Source organism: Lepisosteus platostomus, chromosome 6 (genome assembly GCF_059453375.1).
Source record: "Lepisosteus platostomus isolate fLepPlt1 chromosome 6, fLepPlt1.hap1, whole genome shotgun sequence".
NCBI classification, from domain to species: domain Eukaryota; kingdom Metazoa; phylum Chordata; class Actinopteri; order Semionotiformes; family Lepisosteidae; genus Lepisosteus; species Lepisosteus platostomus.
The window spans coordinates 26,742,501-26,763,917 of NC_142616.1; the positions used below are offsets into that span (position 1 = coordinate 26,742,501).

The 21,417-nt window shown below is 35.4% G+C and overlaps 1 protein-coding gene across 4 annotated transcripts in view; it reads right to left on the minus strand.

Moving 5' to 3' along the window:
• Positions 1 to 21,417, minus strand: part of dock1 (dedicator of cytokinesis 1) — a 309,108-nt gene that overhangs the window by 112,659 nt on the left and 175,032 nt on the right. For all 4 annotated transcript variants that reach the window (XM_088635091.1, XM_088635093.1, XM_088635092.1 and 1 more), the window contains exons 28-29: positions 12,938 to 13,039; positions 8,785 to 8,879 (exon numbers count right to left, since the gene is read on the minus strand). In XM_088635091.1, the coding sequence (XP_088491217.1) occupies positions 8,785 to 8,879; positions 12,938 to 13,039 (197 nt within the window). The remainder of the gene's footprint in view (positions 1 to 8,784; positions 8,880 to 12,937; positions 13,040 to 21,417) is intronic.

Here is a 21,417-nt window from a genome sequence, read left to right on the forward strand (position 1 = left end):
TGAGGTACAGCTTTAAATGTTTTGGTTGCTCCTGAATGACTCAACCAGCAAGGAAGCATCACAAGTTCAAGGCTGTCTCTATTCGCTATTCTCTATTCACTGGCTGACTCTGACTGGGATTTGTCAAGTGGTACACAATTTACTCAGCAATGCTGAGAATAGTTTGTCAGGTCTGTCTTGGTTTCAAGTGACGAGAGCAACCTCCCAGCCATTTGCAGGGTCAGGGGGCTGTTGATGCGGGACATACCTCTTCTCCAACCTGCCCCGAAACTCCCATATGAGACTGTGCTGCCTGTGACCTATAAAAGATGAATGGCTCGAAGATGATTCTACCTATACTTGCTCATGGAAATAAGATGTTTTCAGCTTCTGAAACAACTGGCCAGGTTCCTTGTCCACCGGAACAGAAGATTTTGAAAGGGTTTTGGAATACACTGACTAGACCATCTTCTTAGTTCACACAAGACCCCAACATATGTCACAAATATAATTGGATTATGTGTCCCAGTATACCTGCATAGTATTACGTTGTGCCCTGTCTCCAGATGCAAGCCATTTCAAAAGCGGAAAGAAAAAAAAAACCTTTATAATCCTAGACTTCCACAACTTGGAAGCTTAATAACAGTGAAAATACAAATCCTTTAATTCCATTAAGGAAGCAGGAAAGAAGCTTACAGTATATCCCTGTTAAGGCACAGCGCTGACCTGGGGAATGTCATGGCCAAGGGACGGGCTAAGAAATCTAACCATTACTTTCGGGTAAAAGCAAGCAGACAGGCGAGGCAGAGGATGCAACAGGCAGACAGGCGGAGCAGCGGATGTGATGTGCAGCCTGGAAGACTAGAGGAAAAGCTGCGTAGCCAGGTAGATCACAGACACTGCTGAATACACTGTCAGAGGCCATGCAGCTTACAGGAAGCATGAGGGGATCTGGCTGGTGGGCCGGTCCTGGTTCAGATTCAAAAACAGAACGGTCTGACAGTTTCACAATATCTTGCAGACAGGTTGGTTTGTGCGAGAAGCACAAAAATAAAACAGGGCGAAAGCTGAACTACAGAGCATCTGACTGGCCGCACTAATCACGGTCTCACGGCACTGGGAGAAGTCTGGCCCTGCAAGTGAACGTGGCAGGTTGCCGGGGGCGCCGGGGGCTGTGAGCTCGAGCTCAGGCAGGTGGAATAGTTGCATCTAAAGCAAAACTTGCCACAGTGAAAGAAAAATTAAAACGACAAATTTTAATAAGTTATTTCATATAGGCATACAGTAAATGTCCTACTTATTCTTCTTTCTTTGCATGCACGGAGAAGGATCTTAAAAGATATATTTCTAGAAAATGTTGTTGGATCAAAGTTTTAGTCCTTAAGAGGAGAGAGCACAAGCAGCAGCTGCACCCTTGCTAAAGCCTGGCAGTTGGATCTATATCTTACCAGGCACAATGGATCACATTTTTCTAATCTGGGCATCTTAAGACTGGTATCTTAAAGTATTTGTTGAAAATGCACAATGAAAATCATTCCCATGCCTCTGAGGACATCTTCAAAGATTATGGATTTACTAACACAAATGTTAGTTTTTGCATTAATCTCAAATATACCCATTTTGGACATCAAGATTTATTCTCTAAAGTAAGAGCCTACATATTCCATTACAAACACAAAAATGGTGACTAATGATGCACCCTTTCACAGCCAAAAGCATTGAAAAACATCAAACAAGAAAATCATAAGCCTGCAAGCCAGCCCTGACAGCACCTACTGTATGTACTTTAAAACTGAGAGAAATGCAAAAGAAACTAGTATGATTTCTATAAATGTACAGATCACAGTCAGGCCAGGTAGAAGAATAGCAGCTACTGTTACAGAATACATACAGTATAGCCAAGGAGATGATGATGGTTGTTTAAAGTACCATTGCAACATGTGAGGTTCAGTTCTCTAGCAGGTCTTCACATGATGAAGTTTTAAATCTATCATTGCAGCAGTTCTCAAAGCAATGGCAGCTTGATTTTGAAACCAAAATGGTTGTCAGGCAACACATTGTAGTTTATGCAGGAACCCAATTATGCTGTATGTTAACTGTGTTGTCACAAGAATAATACATAGGTTTGGAGTTTTTTTAGCCAAACCGTCTTGAACAGAAGCACTTTGTGGCCAGCTATGGGTGGGAAAATTATCGCACCTTATGAGGTGCAAATCAGAAACATCCTTGGTTGTTGGCAACACCTACAAACCTTCAATTTAATTTCCCAAGAGACAGGCAGTTTGAGTTGAAATAGTCATTTGACCAGCTTAATTAAATCAAAAATATAAATGCATCAAAGGTTAATTGTACTCTTAACTAGAATTACATTAATTGTACAGTAACTATGGGTTTAACTGACCAGATGTTTTAAACAGGAGTTACAGGCTGTATATTGATTAAGAAAATTAACATAGTGGATAGTCAAATCCACAACCTCACATACATGACACACTGTATATTGAAATAAATTATGCACTGATTCTGGATGTATTAGAATAACAAAGATTCCAAATAAAGATCTCATGAAGAAAGTAAAAGATCTTTATACTGTACTAAAAGAATACCCAAATGATGTGGCCACTGTTCCATTTTAGTCAAGATGCATCTAACACAACCTCCAGGAAAACAGCTGGAAAAAAATAAGCAAAACAAGCCTGGTCACTTATTCTGCTAAGGCCTAATGGACTATGGCTGGAATTGGAGATGAAGGATAGATAAAGGATAGTACACTATCATGCTATACAGTACTTCCCTAAAGCATTTTGATGAATAAATAAAAACTGCAAAGACGTTTTGGGTTAGTGGATGTAATTTGATTACTGAAACTGTTGTCACCAGGAAGGAGATAAAGACAGTAAAAATGTATACAAGATTATACAGTATATAGTACTTGCATACAGCACATAAAAATCCCCTTTTCATCAAACGATGTTCATTTTTCTAATAACCACTCTTACAGATTTTTTTTATAAAGAGCATGTGCTGTTATACTTGTCACTCTATCAGTTTCTAATCTTTGACACTTTATTATTCCTTCTGCGTTAGATTACATTCATGACAATTCATTAATAATTTTTCAGAATTGGTCCCTCCAGCTAAAAGGGCTGCTGTACAGTACCATGTGCAGTATGAAACATCTGATGACACACTCATTAGCACAGCACTTACACAGCAAACGGGGAAATCTAAAACAATAACACTCTAAGGAATTTCAAACTGCATTTTCACTGTGTGGGTGGTAAACCAGCACCAATACCATTAAAAACTGAAATAAAAAAAATGTTGTTCCTGGGGAGCTTAGCATTAATGTCATACTGAACAGAAAGCAAAAAACAGTATGCATTTTATTATACCATTAGGCCATTAATAATGCAGTACGAATAAGATTGCGAGATCTGAGGAGATCCTGTCAAGCAAACATTGTTGAATGTTTCTTAGCAAAAAAAATTTTGGATATATTTCACTTTTGAAACATTTTGCTTCAATAAAAAAGAAGAAATGTATAATAACATTATATAATTGAGGTGACACACATAAATAGAAGCACTCATCTATTCAAAAACCCAGAGAGAGTGAGCTAAATCGGGTGCTTAGGACAAAGAAAAAAACCCAATAAAGCCTCTGGTTTGCAGTCCTTCAGTATATCACCAGATGGTCACATACTTTCACAAAGGTGAACAAACATATTGTATATATCTGAATTTGGTTAGCACAGCAGGATCTACAGTACATAATCCATCTTTTCAGCTCTCAGTAATCCAAGATCACAGATGACACTTTATCCTTACAGGATGTAGCTTTCCCTGTTCTGATTAAATTAATGTATGATACATCTACATGAAATCACAGGCTAGAAGAAACTGTGATGTGAAAATGAATAGACACTTTGCAAGAAAACAAATGATAAAAAATGTTGATACTGTGTATCACATTTCAGAAAATTACATTTTTTCATCATTTAAACAAATCTATATGGATCATCAGATAAGAAAGGTATAGTAAAACTCCAACTTGCAAAAAAAAGGATCTAAATTTTAAATGATTAAGAATGATATGTATCTAAATATTTTTATAAAGGTACATGTAAAAACATACTGTACATACTATGGAGGAATGGAAGTGCAAGGATGTATATTTTGAATAAAGAAATGTATACTTAATTAAATCTATTTTTCCTCTGAATGAACTATTAAAAACTGAATACACTACCTGTGTACAACCTGACTGTTTCCCTTCCCTTGAATTAATACAGTGATTCCATCTCCAGTAAAACAGATGTGATTTATCTACACCCACAGGCACACAGCAATCTCATCACAATCTTTTTTTCTTTTTGCATTTTGACACAGGTGGCCAAAAATGTTAACTTAAAGGCTATATAAATTTCAATATCAAGCCTTGCGAGAACTCTGCTTGTAGCAATCATAGCTCTTCTGGTAGAAAACTACAAAATATATTTCATCCACATAGTCATGTAGGTTATTTCCTGAAAATATATATTTTGGGAGACCACTAACTTTGTATTAGAACACCACGTCCCCAACAGCACCCAGCAGAATCTTAGTATTCTTCATTCTTCATTAGAGAAATTCAGTCCTTAAATTTCTAGAAATGCAAACAATCTTTCTCCTTAATATCTCACAGTGATATCAAACTGTCAGAAGTAACAGTAATCATGACTGCCCTCTGCACACATTCATATTAAATTCATATTAAAAGGTTGATTTTTAAGAAGTCATTCATTTTGAGTTGTTAATCTTGTAAACTCTGATGTATGAGCCACCTTCAGAGCATTGCATTGACAGCATATCTTATGCTTCACACCTGAGTCTTATATTTTTGTATTGTAGTGTATTGTATGCTGCTACATTACATTGATTGTATGCATCCACTGAATCCAGTGAATGTTTTATGTACTCTGTATATACACTGTTGATATTGTTTGTTTTTCCATCAGGCTAAAGGAAAAATTCCACTGTACTGTATGTAGATTCTGATTCTTATCTGGATCTACTGAAGTACTACTAAAAAGTAAGTCTACACTTTAGAAAGCAGCGGTAAAAGAAATAAAGAACATTCATCCTTTTTAGACTATCCCTGTAACCAACAGGCAAAAAATACACTTCCTAAATACTTATAGCCCAAGGGTGAATTTAGAGAGACGATATACTAAGTTAATTTCATGGGGCTCACACAGAAAATACTATTACAGATCTCAGGTATCAAAAGATTACATACTGGCCAGGCATTCATTTGACATAGGAATGATGCATTTTCCACTGACACAATGAATCAGTATTTTCATTTTTATAACTGAATGTGAGAAATATGTTACTCTTTAGACACTGCTGTGATTCTTTTCTTTCTCACGCCTGAAGACTTGTTTTCAAGAAGTGGGGATGTTAGAGTTGACCAGCCATTGTCCTATGGGTTTGATAGGTAGCCTTAAATGGTCAGCGAGCGAAGATCTGAAAAGTACAATAACCTCTCTTCATTAAGAAACCAGTTGTTCCAGCAATGTCACTCAGAGATCATCTGGAATGAAAACTTAAACTCTTTGTCTCTTAATGTCCATGAGTGGACAGTCCAGCATTAAAGAATACAAAGTCTTGTCTTTTAAATATATTAGGAAAATAATCTTGTACAAACTGCAGTAGAAATGCAAATCATTCAAAACATCTCCCCAAATAACCCTGTTCTACTGTGTTATCCAGGGTATGGGTGTGGTTAAAGTAACTGTATATTCCCAGACATTTTACTTTTTTACAATTATTTCTTATTATTCTTACAAATATAGTTTAATATGAAACCTTTTGAACTAACGTCTGATAGAACCACTTCTCAATTTGTGTAAATGTGAATTCATACAAATCACTACAGTTAAATAATTAAATCTGCAAACAAATCATTTTACAGCTTAGGTAACCTGGTTTTATGTTTTTTTTTTTTAAAGTAAAGCATCCTGAGTCTAGTGTATGAGTTGACTGAAACAAAGTGATTTGACACTATATTTTGCACAATAAATCTTAATGAATCTGAATTTAATGGTCAATTAGTTATCGGTATTACAACAGTAGTGTAAGTCATTGATTCCTATCAGATTTCAGGGCATATTCTTATTAGGAGTTAAAAAGTTGAATAGGATGTGTATTTGGTACGATACCAATTTCTAAATCTCAGAACGGCCCTCATTTACACATTGCCTGAAATGTAACTAATTTGACCTCTGCAGAAGGATAAAATGCTCACTGAGGGAGTGTGGCAGAAAAAGGGTAACTACTGTAGTAAGTAAACTGAAAAGAAGTTATTTAAAGTTCTGTATGCTGACGCTATCAGAAACATTGTCAGTAAAGTATGGTATTTCTGAAACTCTGCGTGCAAAAAACAAGTTAATCAAAGTCTAAACAAGCAAACAGATCAATGACAGTAATCAATTAACACTGAAATTTCAGAGCTCAACTGGAATGAAAACCAGCAGACACTGTGGTCCCACGGGAATAAAAAAAATCAAAATAATTCACAATTCTGAAATTCACAAGAGGTTTAGTGTTATGTTTTTAATAATGGATCAAGAATGCTTTTAAGAATGCAGTATGTTATTAAAAAAAAATGAAATGTCTTTTTAAAATCTAGGTATTAGGAGCCTACCCATGTGAAACCATGCAGAGAAAATTTTGGAGCAGAGCCACCAAGGCCATAAGGACAAAAATAAATGTCCAAAACTTGTTTCAGACCTACTATATGCAGTTTAATTTTCAGCTAGGGCGCACAAACCCCCTGGTTTATAGGCTGGTCTGTCCATTTAGATATTATTTTAAAATTGTATTTTGTGGTAATTGTGTGCTGGGATGGTATTTTTGTTAGATTTTGTAATCATAAATGCCACTGATGAGGAGCTCTGTCCACAATATTCCCTTTTCCCTGCACACACCCCTGAAACAGCTTGCAGTCAATTGAAAAAAAATTGCAGAACAAATGGGACTTGGAAACTAAAGACTGAAAAGCCCTCAATAGAACTGACATTCATTCTGAAGTGAATCAGGCAATAATCTCTATTCTTCTTTATCACAAGACCTAAGGCTGTCTTTCAAATTATTACAAGTTCCTAGACTTTTGTACTGTGCTTGGAGGTATAGCAACAAAGCCTCATCTCCAACAGAAGATCTGATCCTTAATCTTAGAACAGAGTAATTACTGTGGAAATGATTTCATTTCACCTTTATAAAAGATAAGAAGAGATGAGAAAAACCAAAACAAAGAAACAAAAGTTTAGTTTAATAAAAGTTTGATTTCCCTAATGTTCTAACAACAGTATATACAGTACAAGGTCCTGCTTCCTTGGTGATCTTAGAAACCAGGCCTGAAAATGGCCATGGTGTTGCTGGTCTCATGGACCAGGCTACACAGTGTCTAGCCATACCAAATCTATGAGTTACAACTGTAATCGCAGACCTTGAATCAAAATGCAAAACACTCAATACACAAATTTCATTTTACAAAATGATCTAAAAAGTAGTCACATGCATCTGAAACCCAGTGCAAAAGAAAAGTAAATTACACACTAATTTTTAAAAAGATTATTGTTTTTCTTGCTTGTTATATTGTTGCATCCAGTGCAACCAATATTGGATTTCTTAACTAAACAATACTCATCTAAAATGTATTGCAAAGAGACTCCCTCTATATAATTCATTACATAAAGCTCAAATGAAACCCATACATTAGAGTTCTCATTAAGTGATAGTATGAGTTTTATATACAATCTATTTAGAATCAATTCATGAGCAGAACTGAATGAAATCATAGGACTTATAATTTAAGAACATTAAATTTAGCATTTAAAAAAATGAGACTTGATGACTGAAGATTGAAGATGATTTTCAGCTAACATTCCAGTGTGAGATTAACACAACACAGAACTAGGCACTGAATTGGGACTGCAAATTTGCAAAGGAACACTCAAAATAAAAATAACATGATTATGTATAATCATGAGTGATTATTTTTAAGAGGTCTTTATGATGTGAAGAACATTTACAGACAAAAAACAACCACTCTTTATTTTTATCAGATTTGGTACATTTTCTCTTTTTTGAGCATTACACAAGCTCAAATGTTCCTGTGATCATTCTTCAGACTGCTAATTGAGTTATTCCAAAATTCCCATTAAATGTGCATTAGGTATGGAAATCACTATATGTCTGCAACAGCTCTCTTCTTCCTATTGCAAGATGGGATTCTAAAACAAGTAGAGAACAGACTTTGCCCCAGTCACTCAAGCACAGTCCTTCATGGAAAGCACATATAACGCACTACTGTAATCTACTGTACTGTATGCACTCATACTTCATACCCTCATCCAGTTCAATACTGTAAGCTCAGTAATAAGAAATTCCACTGTGCTTTTGTCCACTCTTGCTCTGTTAATTAAAGCTAAAATAATATTCACTGAACAGACTAGCTAAACATGCATTAATAATCATATCTATAGAATGAAGGATGAATACAAAATAATAAATTAAATGAATCATTCAAAACTTTGGAAATATCTTTACTAGTCTGATTATACAGTATTATTCTATGGCAACCTCCATGTCTTGATTATGATAAAACATGATGATTTTAGTTATTTGTTCTAAAATAAAATATAGGAACTCTCCTTGTACATTGGAAGTCTTGTTCCTAAGCAACCACAGTTATGAAAGATCAAACGCAGCATTAAGATGTCTGTGCACAGATTCAGAGCTGTTGCCCTGTACTTACTTATTCTGCATCATGTTCATTATAACCCAGTCGGCAGGGTAGACATTCTTTCCAATGAGATCCTTGAACATGATAAATGTTTCCATCAGAAAATCCTAAAAGGAAAAGAAACCTTTGAAATGAAGACTGTAATTTTCACACTTGGATGATAAGAACATTTTACAACAAAACTCCAAAAGGTTTAAAGCTCAGTAAATAAAAAGAGGGTATTTGGAGGTTTTCAAGGTTTAAGGTGGACAACATACATGCGTTTATTTTCTTTTATAAACCTGCTTGAAAATGATTTACCCTGACTGAGAATGTCACATATTGTATCTTATCCCTCGCTCAATTCCTGATACAAAGCGAGTCCGCATATAGTCATGTAGTTTTTCATCTCCATGAAAAATTGAAGAATTCAATTTGACTATTTGAAAGTGTGTGAATTTTAAAAAGCCTTTTTTAATACTCTGTGAGCAACTCTCCTAAAACCAGGGTCTTCAAGGTCAATTCTCATTTTTTTTTACTAAAGGAGAGCTTTAAACAGACAGGCAATATTTCTGCTTTGTTAATCTTACAGATAAGTCTGAATTTGCAAGAACAAATTAGCATGATTTTAAAAAAAAGTAACTCTTGCTTCAGAAAGCAAGTTTTGGGAGAGCAGGTCACATTTTTAAGTTCATTTCTAAACTCCTTTTGAAAACCTTTCCAAGTATGAATATAATGCATCTATCTGGAATGATAAATGGTCTGTGACACTGCAATGTCATGAATATCACCTGGAAAGCATGCCTACTTCATAAGGAGTGAAACATCCCTACTAAGGATTAAGAGAGTCATTACTCTCTTGTCAATCAAAGATATGAGGAACAGTAAACTGTGTTTACTTAGTTTTCCGACAAGAGTAAACATTCACATATTCAATTCTGCATCCTTTATTCCAGCAATGTTCTTAACATATTATAATAACTGCTGTGGCCTACTTACTGCAAACTGTGGTTGTGCTGTGGTTGACATTCAGTGACTTTGTCTAAGGTATTACTAACATTTTCAGCATTCTCTAACCAAAGTCTCCAAATCAATGTTCAGTAAATGGCCCAGATTGTGTGCCAAAAATTAAGCAAGGTGCACTTCACAGGTCACATTTTGCTTACTAAACACCTATACTCTTTTTAAACAATCTGTTATGTCAATGCTATAAAAACACAACTGTAGTTATCACATTCCCATGCATGTTTAGCTTTAAAGTAATAATGGAAGTATTTTCTACAGAATATTTATCTAATCAATCTTGTGATTAGGATATTAGAACCGCGTTCTTGTCATTTTGAAGTTCCTTAAAATTAATAACTGATTTTTGTTCACTAATGAATTAACTTATCTTTTATATGTCATATGAAAACTCCACTGAATCATGAAAAGTGTTGAATACTTGAGAGAAGCCTGAAGTGTTGAGACCCATGAGAACTGTTTTTTCCATTATCAAGATCAGGAGAAAATACAGTGTGAAATACAAGTTATTTTAGGTTACAGGCATCTGTACTGAACAGCTTATTTCCCATCACACAAACCTGAGCCAGACTTAATGGGAGTTTAAAAAGCTCAAGGTGTTAATCAAAACTTTTAAATAGTTTCCAGCTTTCCTCATTAGAATGAATATTTATATACTGTATATAAACCAGCAATTATTGAAATAGAATAATAAAGCAAATTCAAGAAAATTAATGTTACGAGGGTGGTTTACTACTGGAAGACAGTTGCATACTTAAGGCTCAAACTAGCTTCACAGTGAATTTTAGTCTGGGAACAAACCAAAGTTTATGATCAATAACATTAATGGCAGCAACTTACTAGGAAAGCAAATAATGTCCACTCTGTCATTTACTGCAGACACGTATTGTTTTGTGATGCAAAAACAGAAAAATACAATACAATACCACAGACTGGTAATAAAAGCATTCAATTCAATAATGTCTGAAGAGCAGAAGTCTAAAGCAGACCAATTTAAAAGGAAAGTAAAAAAGCAATTTTCCCTTGCTAACATGACAAGACAAAGAGTAAATGTGGTACAAAAATATCCTTAAGCATGGGATGACTGCATATTATGGAAGCCCGTTTCCGCCAGGGAGTAAAAAAAAACGCTCTATGGTATCTCAGAATTCCGACTTAGTAAGTCAGAATTGCGACTTAGCAACTCAGAATTCCGACTTAGCAACTCAGAATTCCGACTTAGCAACTCAGAATTCCGACTTAGCAACTCAGAATTGCGACTTAGCAACTCAGAATTGCGACTTAGCAACTCAGAATTGCGACTTAGCAACTCAGAATTGCGACTTAGCAACTCTGAATTCCGATTTAGTATCTCAGAATTCCGACTTAGCAACTCAGAATTGCGACTTAGTAAGTCAGAATTCCGACTTAGTATCTCAGAATTGAGACTTAGCAACTCAGAATTCTGACTTAGTAACTCAGAATTCCGACTTTATATCTCACATTTGTGACTTTGAAATAGTCGTATTCCATTGTCTGTCCTTTTGTTATTGTAACGGATTCGGGTTCTAGGGCTTGTGCCCTCGCCGCTCCCACCCTAGTTCGTGCCTCGCTGCACTGGCTCGAACCTGAGTCTTGCCAGCTGAGCTAAAGAAGACCTTCTTTTTTAAGTAAAAAAGGACATACAATGGAAATACGTAAAAAGTATGTTTCAGCTTTTATAATTGTGAATTCTTCTGGATGTTTAGTGCCTATTTCTGTATCTTATTTCATATTCTGTCTACGTAAATAAAAACTATTTTTAAAAAGCCCACCGTGCACTATTCCATCCAGGTACTATGGAAGCCTCACTGGCGGAAATGGGATTCTATAAAAATTAGTGTAATTAATTTGATTTTTATCAGGGCACTGTACAGGACAAGTCTTCAGGCTTATAGATCCTATGATCCTGTAGGATTCATGAAAATAGTGTAACGGAACGGCCGACATACAGGTTGTACGATCTGGTTGCAGTACACAACCCTCCCCTGCGCATAACAGGGATGCTGGCCGCCGGGGTTAAAGAAAGTGTTCTTAAAGAAAGTGAGCCAGTGCAGCGAGGCACGAACTAGGGTGGGAGCGGCGAGGGCACAAGCCCTAGAACCCGAATCCGTTACAATAACAAAAGGACAGACAATTAAATATGGTTATTTCGAAGTCGCAAATGTGAGATATAAAGTCAGAATTCTGAGATACTAAGTCGCAATTCTGAGATACTAAGTCGGAATTCTGACTTACTAAGCCGCAATTCTGAGATACTAAGTCGGAATTCTGAGTTGCTAAGTCGGAATTCTGAGATACTAAGTCGGAATTCTGAGTTACTAAGTCGCAATTCTGAGATGCTAAGTCGCAATTCTGAGTTACTAAGTCGCAATTCTGAGTTACTAAGTCGCAATTCTGAGTTACTAAGTCGCAATTCTGAGATGCTAAGTCGTAATTCTGAGTTACTAAGTCGGAATTCTGAGTTACTAAGTCGCAATTCTGAGATACTAAGTCGGAATTCTGAGATACCATAGCGCGTTTTTTTTTTACTCCCTTTACTTTCCATAGGGTTGAATTATCTAAAGAACCTTAAATTCCAGTATTTTCCTAATTAGACTATTCAGTCAACCAGAATTGGCGAAGTAAAGACAGCATGCAATGGATTTGGTAAATTTAAGCATCATCACAATTAATCCTCAAAATACTTCACTTACTTGCCTTTAACTCTCCCAGCTGTTGTAAGAAACAAATTTCTTTATTTAAATACCATTCCGGCTGGTTCTGTCTCTTTCCGGCTTTTACCCCATCCATCAAAAACCCTTCTTTTTTCTCAGCTCATCTCTGTCGGCAGCTCTTACATGATGAGGATTGTCAGGCATGTTTTCACAATCAGATTTCATGATAAACTTACAGCTATGAAGCTGAATATTCAATCGGCATACATTGCTTTAAGTATGATTTGTTTTGTGTGTGTGGGGGGGGGGGATTTTCAAGTAAGAAACTGCAAGCCAGGAAACTAAGGCAATATGATACCGGAATGCTGTTTAAGCACTTATAATGCAGCAGTTATTTTCACTGAAGGGTCACAACATAAACCAGCTTTTCCACAGCAGTATCAATAAATAAATCTCCTAACTGTTTACTGAAGCATATGTTCACTTACCACAACATCAGTCCTCATCTTGCCGAAGGTGCTGATCAAATGAGCGTAATGATACTCTTCCATTTGTCTTAAGGTGGCTGTCATGCTGGCAACGAAGCTACCCTGAAAGAAAAAAAGAGTAGAAAACCAATGTAATCTCTGTCACAAAAATCAATAACTCAATTTCACATTTGACTTCTATGCTACAAGGCACAGATGGTGAACTTGATGTAATGAGAATTAACAACATGAACACAATCGTGTAATTTGAGCTTCATTCACAACTTCACCCTGGAATTTTGGGCCACACAAGACAGACTGGACATTATAATTATTTGGTACTGTGTTACTGATCTTAAAATTCTTCATATTTAGGCAAAGCTAAAACCAGGGCAAACATCTGGCATTGCCCGGGCCAACTGTCTTACAAAATTATGCAGATGACAACCATTTTTTCCCCATTTTCTAATATCGAACAATATCACATTGGCAGATCTCATGGCAAGAAGGGATGGCTGTTCATACTGAAAAGGTGGTTCTGAAGCAAGGATATGACTGATAATGGTAACAAACTGCCTGGCAGCCTGTAGCAAAAATTACATGATCAGAGTGAAAAAACATCTGTGTCAGCACTTTTTTTTCTGAAAAACCAATAAAGACGCTCCAAAAAAGTTGGCACTGCTGAGATGGAGGCTTAAGCAATAAAATAAAAAAAGTAATTTCAAGTAGAAGTACACCTGGTAGGTAACTTAGGCTTTATGGACTGAAATGAGGGGACCAGTGATTTTATAACTAGGCACTTCGAAAACAGAATGACAAGCACTGCTGAGATAGTGAGGCAAGCTGCTTGTTGTAATTCATTTGAGAATATCAAAGATGCTATAGCTTGTCTGTCTTCGGTAGTAATCTATATTACCACTGAATAAATGAATTTTAAAATAAATGCATGCAGTTTTGTCAGTTTTTCAAGTCTCAAAAAATTAATTGGAGAAAAAAAAATGTTTGTGTACAAATACAACTATAAAACATCTGTAGATTAACTCATGTCACTGCATTAATCAGATCCACCTACATCCAATTTAACAGATGAGCGCAACACCTGAACCTTTAAAATGGCTGACGTCATTTTGAATTTTAAAAAATGGGTTTAAAGATGAAGATCAAGCAACTATACCATTCTTATATATTTTTTGGTAAAGCATAAAGCACACATGACTAGTAAGGCATCATTTAATATTTTACATGCTCAGGTACCACAGAAACAGATAAGATCTAATTTACAAACTGTTAAATTAAAATTGTCTAAATATTAAAGAGGAATGTGGCTCCTTGTAATGAAATATTTATCAGGTTTGATAAGCCACCGATGATGCCACAGTTACTTTAAAATGCAATTAATGGTTTCACTCTCTTAAACATGCAAAACTACACTTTGCAGTACTGGGAAATGACTGGTTTTTGCCACCAGAAAAAAATCTCAGTAACTCATGATGAACAGGAATGCCAAATAGCATTGTATATCTCTGTTAAAAAAATGTTTAGAATTCAAATTACTGAGCTGCAAAACTTCAATTTCACTTCCTTTGAAAGCTATTTTATTATTGCAGTGTTTCAGCTGTATTCAGGAGAGAAGAAATGGTTAAGATGCTAGACTCCTGACTCCTGCATGTTTAACATACAGTAAAAAAAATGAATGCAGGTAACTGTAACATCCATAAGTCACTTTGGATAAAAGCATCAGCCAAATAAATTAATAATACTGTGAGCTAAAAAGAATTAAGTTGAGGATGTGATTCCATGCTGAAAAGCAAAATGAACAGAAGTAACTTTCAGATCTCAGAGCCTGCTTCAGGTTTTTATAATAGGCTCTGAAGCTAAAAAGTTGGGTTTTCATTTTGGTCAATTAACCACTACTTTCTAAATTATTAATATTTGCCAATGGCTTTAGAAACAATAAAACAGTAATTCCTGTTGTCATTCTGGGCAGAAGGATTCAGTGACTCACTGAAGACCTGCCAAGCACTGGTCAGTTACATTGTTTAGAAACTACCCCAACTGAGCTTGTGTGGGACAGGTTTGGTTAATACGCACATAAAAGTGAACTACCTTCATATATCTGATCTTTAGACTGCTTTACAGATTGAAGTGTCCTCCCGAACACATCTGTCAATACCATTCTAGTGTATTTCCATACAAAACCTAATAATCTTTTACAAAAGGGTATTAGACTTGAATGTATAATGTGACTACAGTTGAACTCACCCTCAAACTCTTAGGCACAAACTTCATTACAAATAGTAGGATAATATTATCAACAAAAACACAGTTATCCAACCTACAGTACAGTACATGTCGGAGTTTTACATCAGCACAAGTTATAGCAACAAAACAAGTAATGAGAAACAACGATGTGTTTAGAAGACAAATTCAAAACAAATTCCAGAACAAAATCTGAAAACAATTATACTTCAAAGTGATTACGTTTTCTTTTAAAAAATTTGTACAGTATACTGTTTTATAACAAAATGAATTCACATGTACAGTTTGCTTCACAGCAATTTAAGATGTTCATATTGCATATCATTCTCTCTTGACAAATCATACTAAGTGGTCTGCCTTGGAGAATGATAATGTCTCTGGCTACAGTTTTTCTTTTAATTAAATTAGGAATAGAGCCCTCAGCCTGCTGTTTTAAAATCATTCTTTCTGTAAGCTTCTTATTCAAAAAATATAAATCTGTCACTGTTTTTCCCCTCTTTATAGATCGTATGTATTGATTCCAATGAAATATTAAAACAAAGGGATTCCGCTGAGTCAGAAAACTGCCAGAAGGAACAGACATTTAGCATTCATGAACTATGCACTTAAATAAAATGAAAATCAACACAGTTTCTCTAATAATAAAAAAGAGCCATCTGCTTGCTTTTAATCATTCTTTTTTCAAGAAGGTAAATATTGTAAAATAAATTCAAAATGTTAAGCAATAATTTGGCATTTAAAACTAAATACAGGAAAACCTTCATACACTCATTCCAGCATCACAGAAACTACATAATTTTTCCCAAAATTAAAAAGAAAAAAAATAACTGAACATATTGCAATGTGAACTTTCGCCTTGCATCCAAAATACATACAATTGCCATCCATCCACTTAGAGAGCTACAGTGAGCCAGAGTAGACAAGGGGCACAACACTACACCCTAGTTAGCATGCCAGTTCAAAGCAGGGCCTGCACACATTTACAGGGGGCAATTCAGAGCTGCAACTGAACCTGGACAATATGCATTTGGACTGTGGAATTAAAACTCGAACACCAGAAAACGCATACACACTTGGGGAGAACATGCAAACTCCAAACAGACAGAAGCAGTATTTGAACCCAGCATCGCCTACAGCACCGTCATGCCACCCCAATTGTCAAAGGCTTTCATAAAATCCAAAGATAACTCAAGAAAGTTTATTTTTCTAGAATCGTTTATAATCACTGGTTATAACACTGAATCAATGGACAGATATCACACTCATTAAATACACACTCTCACACTATGGCACAGTGACTCAAAACAAAGCAATTTTCTTTCCCCCACTGTGTGGAAGCTAAGTACAGAAGCTAATGTACTGCTTTGGAGATCACAATTCCGCATTACAGTATGGTAAATGGCTCTCTTTATTGCATTAGGTGACCTATATTGCATTACGTGCTGTGTTTTAAAACAATGGCAAAAGCAACACAGTTGCTTTAAGCACCGTTTTCAAGTACAGCTAGGATATCCTTCAAAGAAATGTGTGAGGTGAATTTTAATTGTTATCATTTCTGTAATAATAAATCAAAATATAAATGTTCAACACATGGTGACATTCTCCTCAGCCACTTCTGTTACTCAGAATAAGGAAGACCGTAATTCTCATCATCAGCCAGAAATAAAGCATTACAATGCACTTCCCATTATTAAGGAAGACACAAAACCCGGGGAAAGAGACAAACAATAGCCAGAGATACAAAGCCTGTTTGCTTCGACTGTATAGCAGAGACAAAAGCAGTGGACAGAAACTTGGTATCTGCAGAGAACAAGCCATACTGAATGCATTTCTCTTTCAGGCAGGTTTCACGTGATTTTTAATAACTTGTTTAATTATGTGAATTTAAAGTTAGTAACAATTAGTAGATGGAACTCAAGAACACGTTCCTTGACAAATGTTCACTTTCTTGATTCCCACTGCTTGTTCCGAAACAGTGTAATCTGCAAACCACTACCACAGCTGTTACATATTGTCAAAGCAATAAATTAATCTCTCAATTAGAGTAATGTTTTATGAGAGATACCAGGAACATTGGTCTTAACAGTGGGTTTTTCTAAATGTTGAAATAAAAAATATGTTCTAAGTGTAATACTTCATTTCACTAACAATTCCAGCATTTGAATTGAAAGAGGTAAGCATAGAAACATTTGTTTGTGCCTTACAATGTAGCACATTGACAATGTTTTTTTCTTATTAGCTAGAAGAACAACTATTAGCCTTGCAAGTCTCTTTCTGTACGTTTCTGTACTTTTTACATCTTGCCTAGAGGTGTGATGACCTACATTTCTATACTGATGTACTGCATAAAGCTTACTCACACATACACAGCACTGATACATGAACCTTCAATACTACAATCTTTGTTTTTGTTTCTTAAAAATATAAGAAATTGAACAAGTTGCAAGTCTTTCCTCAGACTCATTAGCGTTATGAAAGGTTAATACTGTATATGTTGAAGTATTTTGATTGACGTAATTTACTAATTAATACCAACAACACCATCACATTATACTGTAACTATATCATACATTATACATAGAAAACATAAAGAAATCTATTAGAAGGAATTTGTAGCTTATTAACATAAGTAAAATTATCTAATGACATAAGTAAAGAAAAATACCTACAGACTGAATCAATGTTGTAATACCAATTACATCTCTGAAAAAAGAAGACAGAAAAGCCTAAAAAACAAAGACCTTTTAACGTTCTGTCTGTAATTAGAGGATTTTCATGAAGGTGCTGATAAACAGGAACAAACGAATTAACAGGATTCAAAGGCAGGTTATAATAGGCAAGACAAGTAATTCAAATTTCCAAGATGCCATACTAGATTGTTTTCAGTAATTAGGACAAAGCAATTGACTTTCTATTTACAAAATATGCTTTATACTGTATGTATCAAATGACCAAAGTATTGAAATAAAAATCCTGTAATAACTTAAACCAGCACTACCTACAATCACACAGCATTTTCAATAAGAAAACACAAAATCAATAAAATATATCTGCTTGACAAACCCACATCTCCACCAAACTGTACAGGCATAATAGAATATGGTCCGAAGACTATTCTAAGTTCTTTAAATCTATAGACTTATTTCAAATTGCAGGCTTCAGAATCATCTCATTAACTCTTCTTTCCAACCACACAAAATAGAATTAAAGAAGAAAAGCTTAGCATGAAAAGGCCAAGAATGATAGATATCAAACAACTAAGCCTTCAGAAAAGATATTAAACCTTGGAAAATGTTGGCTCTTTCAGACATCACAGTGGTTATTTTCCATTGTGAAGATTAAGTTGACACACGTATTACAGACAAGTATGTAGATGCAGCTCAGACTCATTTCCCTACAATCTGCTTCTCTCAGGAGTGAAGAAAGTACTAAGTTGGTCATAGGGCCAAAACATCAGAGACATGTTTGTTATTATATATGAAATTAGTGTGGAATTTAAGAAGTGCTGAGGGTATGCGTGAGAGAAAGACATAAAAACTAAAAACGAATTAAAGCAAAATGGAAAAATGCTGGCAAACTAATTTCACACCTCTAAAAACTGTAGCCACCTCTGTTTAAGTAACCCACCACTTCTATTTTTTGATCCTAGGCTTGTATGAACCAACATTCATGCACAAATGATTTTTTGTTTGACAAGAAAGGAGCAGACACCTTATTTCAAAGCAGATGCCAAAAAGGATTAACATGATTAAAAACATTAAAGACTAGGGAATCCGGGTATAGTGCTTTCAAGCACATCTATGTGCAGCCTGTTTGTAAAACAGGTTTTAAATATTAAAACAATTCCCTTGCTTAAGTTTTTAAAAATTAAATCAACCTCTTATTCTTTACCAATTCATAGTTTGTACACTCTATGGCCTAGGATCAAGAGAGCAGCAAAACTCTCAGGAAGCAATAACCTCAAACAGGTTTTACTATTTTTTCCTGTACAAGAGCCAGTCATCTAGGCCAGCTGGCTTATCTTTTGCCATTCAAACACAAAGTAAAGCCTCTCTGCAGAGGACAGTGCGATCCAAGCTTTTGACTGGTAGCAGAGGCAGTCATCTAGAACTCTTAATGCATGCAGCTGTTGTTGTGCTTGTATTGGTCTGCAAGAAGGGTTAAGATATGTTTTCTGAGGGAAAATAGACCACTCGATTTGGCTTGCTCAGACTGTGAAAATTTAGAATCAACAGTGAAACTCAAACCAGAGGACAGTTGTGGAAAAACCAAGAACAAGAAACATTTCCTTGCACAAAGGATTGTGGGATTATGGAACCACCTTCCCAATCATGTTGTTGAAGAAGATACCCTGGGTGAACTTTTCACAGTTTATTCTGAGGGAGTCCACTGGATACTTAGTCAATTCCAGCACCATGGAAATATCCCCACATCCATACAGGAGATTCCAAAGTTACTTTTATTAAAATGTTTAGTACACTGCATCATAGTTATGATCTTAGTATATTTTGCTAAGACTTTAAACTGTGCATTCCAAAGTTCTAGACAGTGAAAAAAAGTATTTCAGATAAAAAAAGGTTTTAAGTCATATTCTTCGTACTAAAAGGGGTTAGTTAATCAAAAATGTTTTGTAAATGGTTAGATCCCCAGATAGAAACTACTGGATTTTTCTGCTAAAGTGTCTTGCAAGCTCACATAGCCATGAGTTATAACACAGGAGAATAAGATGGCTTTGCAATTGCTTCTGAAGTTAATCACCAAGCACTCTACAGACCCCTTGGATTATTGTCAATACTACCCTGAAGTGTCTAGGTGAAAGATGCACATTTGTGAATTATTAATACATCCTAAAATACTGAGAACCCTCAATTACATAAAGCCGTATTGCTTACATACGTTACATTATGTTCAATTTCATACCTAAAGATGCAGCCGTCTAAAATACTTGTTACAATTTGCACCAGTGGAAAGCGCACTGTAGTATGCAACAGTTTTGTTCAGTCCTTCACTTCTCACAGCAGATCGATATACAAGAAGAGCTTATATACATGAAGAGCTTGTTGCGTTAGATGTTACCAAAACAGTAGCTTCATTTAATCTGTTTTTTCTCCAACTAATAATCATATCTCTTGAAAATATAATTCATACATTATAAAACAAACTACATAGCCTGGCTATTTAAAATGTAACATAGCTGTACAGTTTTTTTTCTGAAAACCCATGAATGGAGCCTGGATCCATTAAATTGAAAGCTCCTGCATTAGACCGCTATTTATTGTACTTCAAAGTATAGTACTGTAACATTCATGTACCCCTTTACATCCATTTAATATGTAATCACATAGGTAAAGGGAAATCTTGGCTGTAAAGTAGCTGAAAATAAAAATAACTAAAATATAATGTTTGTGAACACTATTTCTTAATTCATTTATTAATAGAAATATAATGTATTTACTGCATTTGGCAAGTTTTGCCATGCTCCTTTTAACTACATTTCCCTTAAAATTTATATTATAAACAATAGAAGTTGAATATAGATGTTGGTGAATTCAAGAAAAGCTGGAGTATTTCAGTTTCTAAAGCTATACTGAGAATGTGCTTTAGTCATTCAGGAAAGATATATGGTGGAGTGCTGGGTGGCCTGTAAAGACGCTGTTACAGAACACCCATGGCTGTGCATGTAGTAAAGATACTGATTCACTGATTCATGCCTGTGCTGTATCATTACTTAACTGCTCCTCTAGGCAATGCTAACTGTTCTGTCAATGGCAAGCAGGCCAACAGTGGGTATAGCGCAGTTCTACTCCCCCTTAGGCTAGTGTCAGGGTTGAAGAGGTACAGTAAGCTTGATTAAAGTTGATTAACACTTGTCATTTTCAAGAATGTGTATAAAATAGAAAAGTAATCTTTGATCCCAAATTTATCAAAAAGGGAGTGCAGAAGAAGGCATATCTTGTAAGAAATCATTCATTCTCATATAGCGCCTTTCAATCAGAGCATTCTCAAGGCACGTTAAATGATACACTAAAAAGACAAATGTACAGAAGGAAAAATACAAACATGTATAAATCATGAAATTAAAGAATTATGTAAGGAAAAGCGGGGTACTTATAAATGCGTTTTTTCTATAATGGAACTGAAGTGCAGGGAATGTTTTCCTCTTTACTTCTATATTTAATTGCAGAAACAACAGTTTCAAATGTATTTAAATGTATTAATTTTTTTAACTGATTCTATCTCAC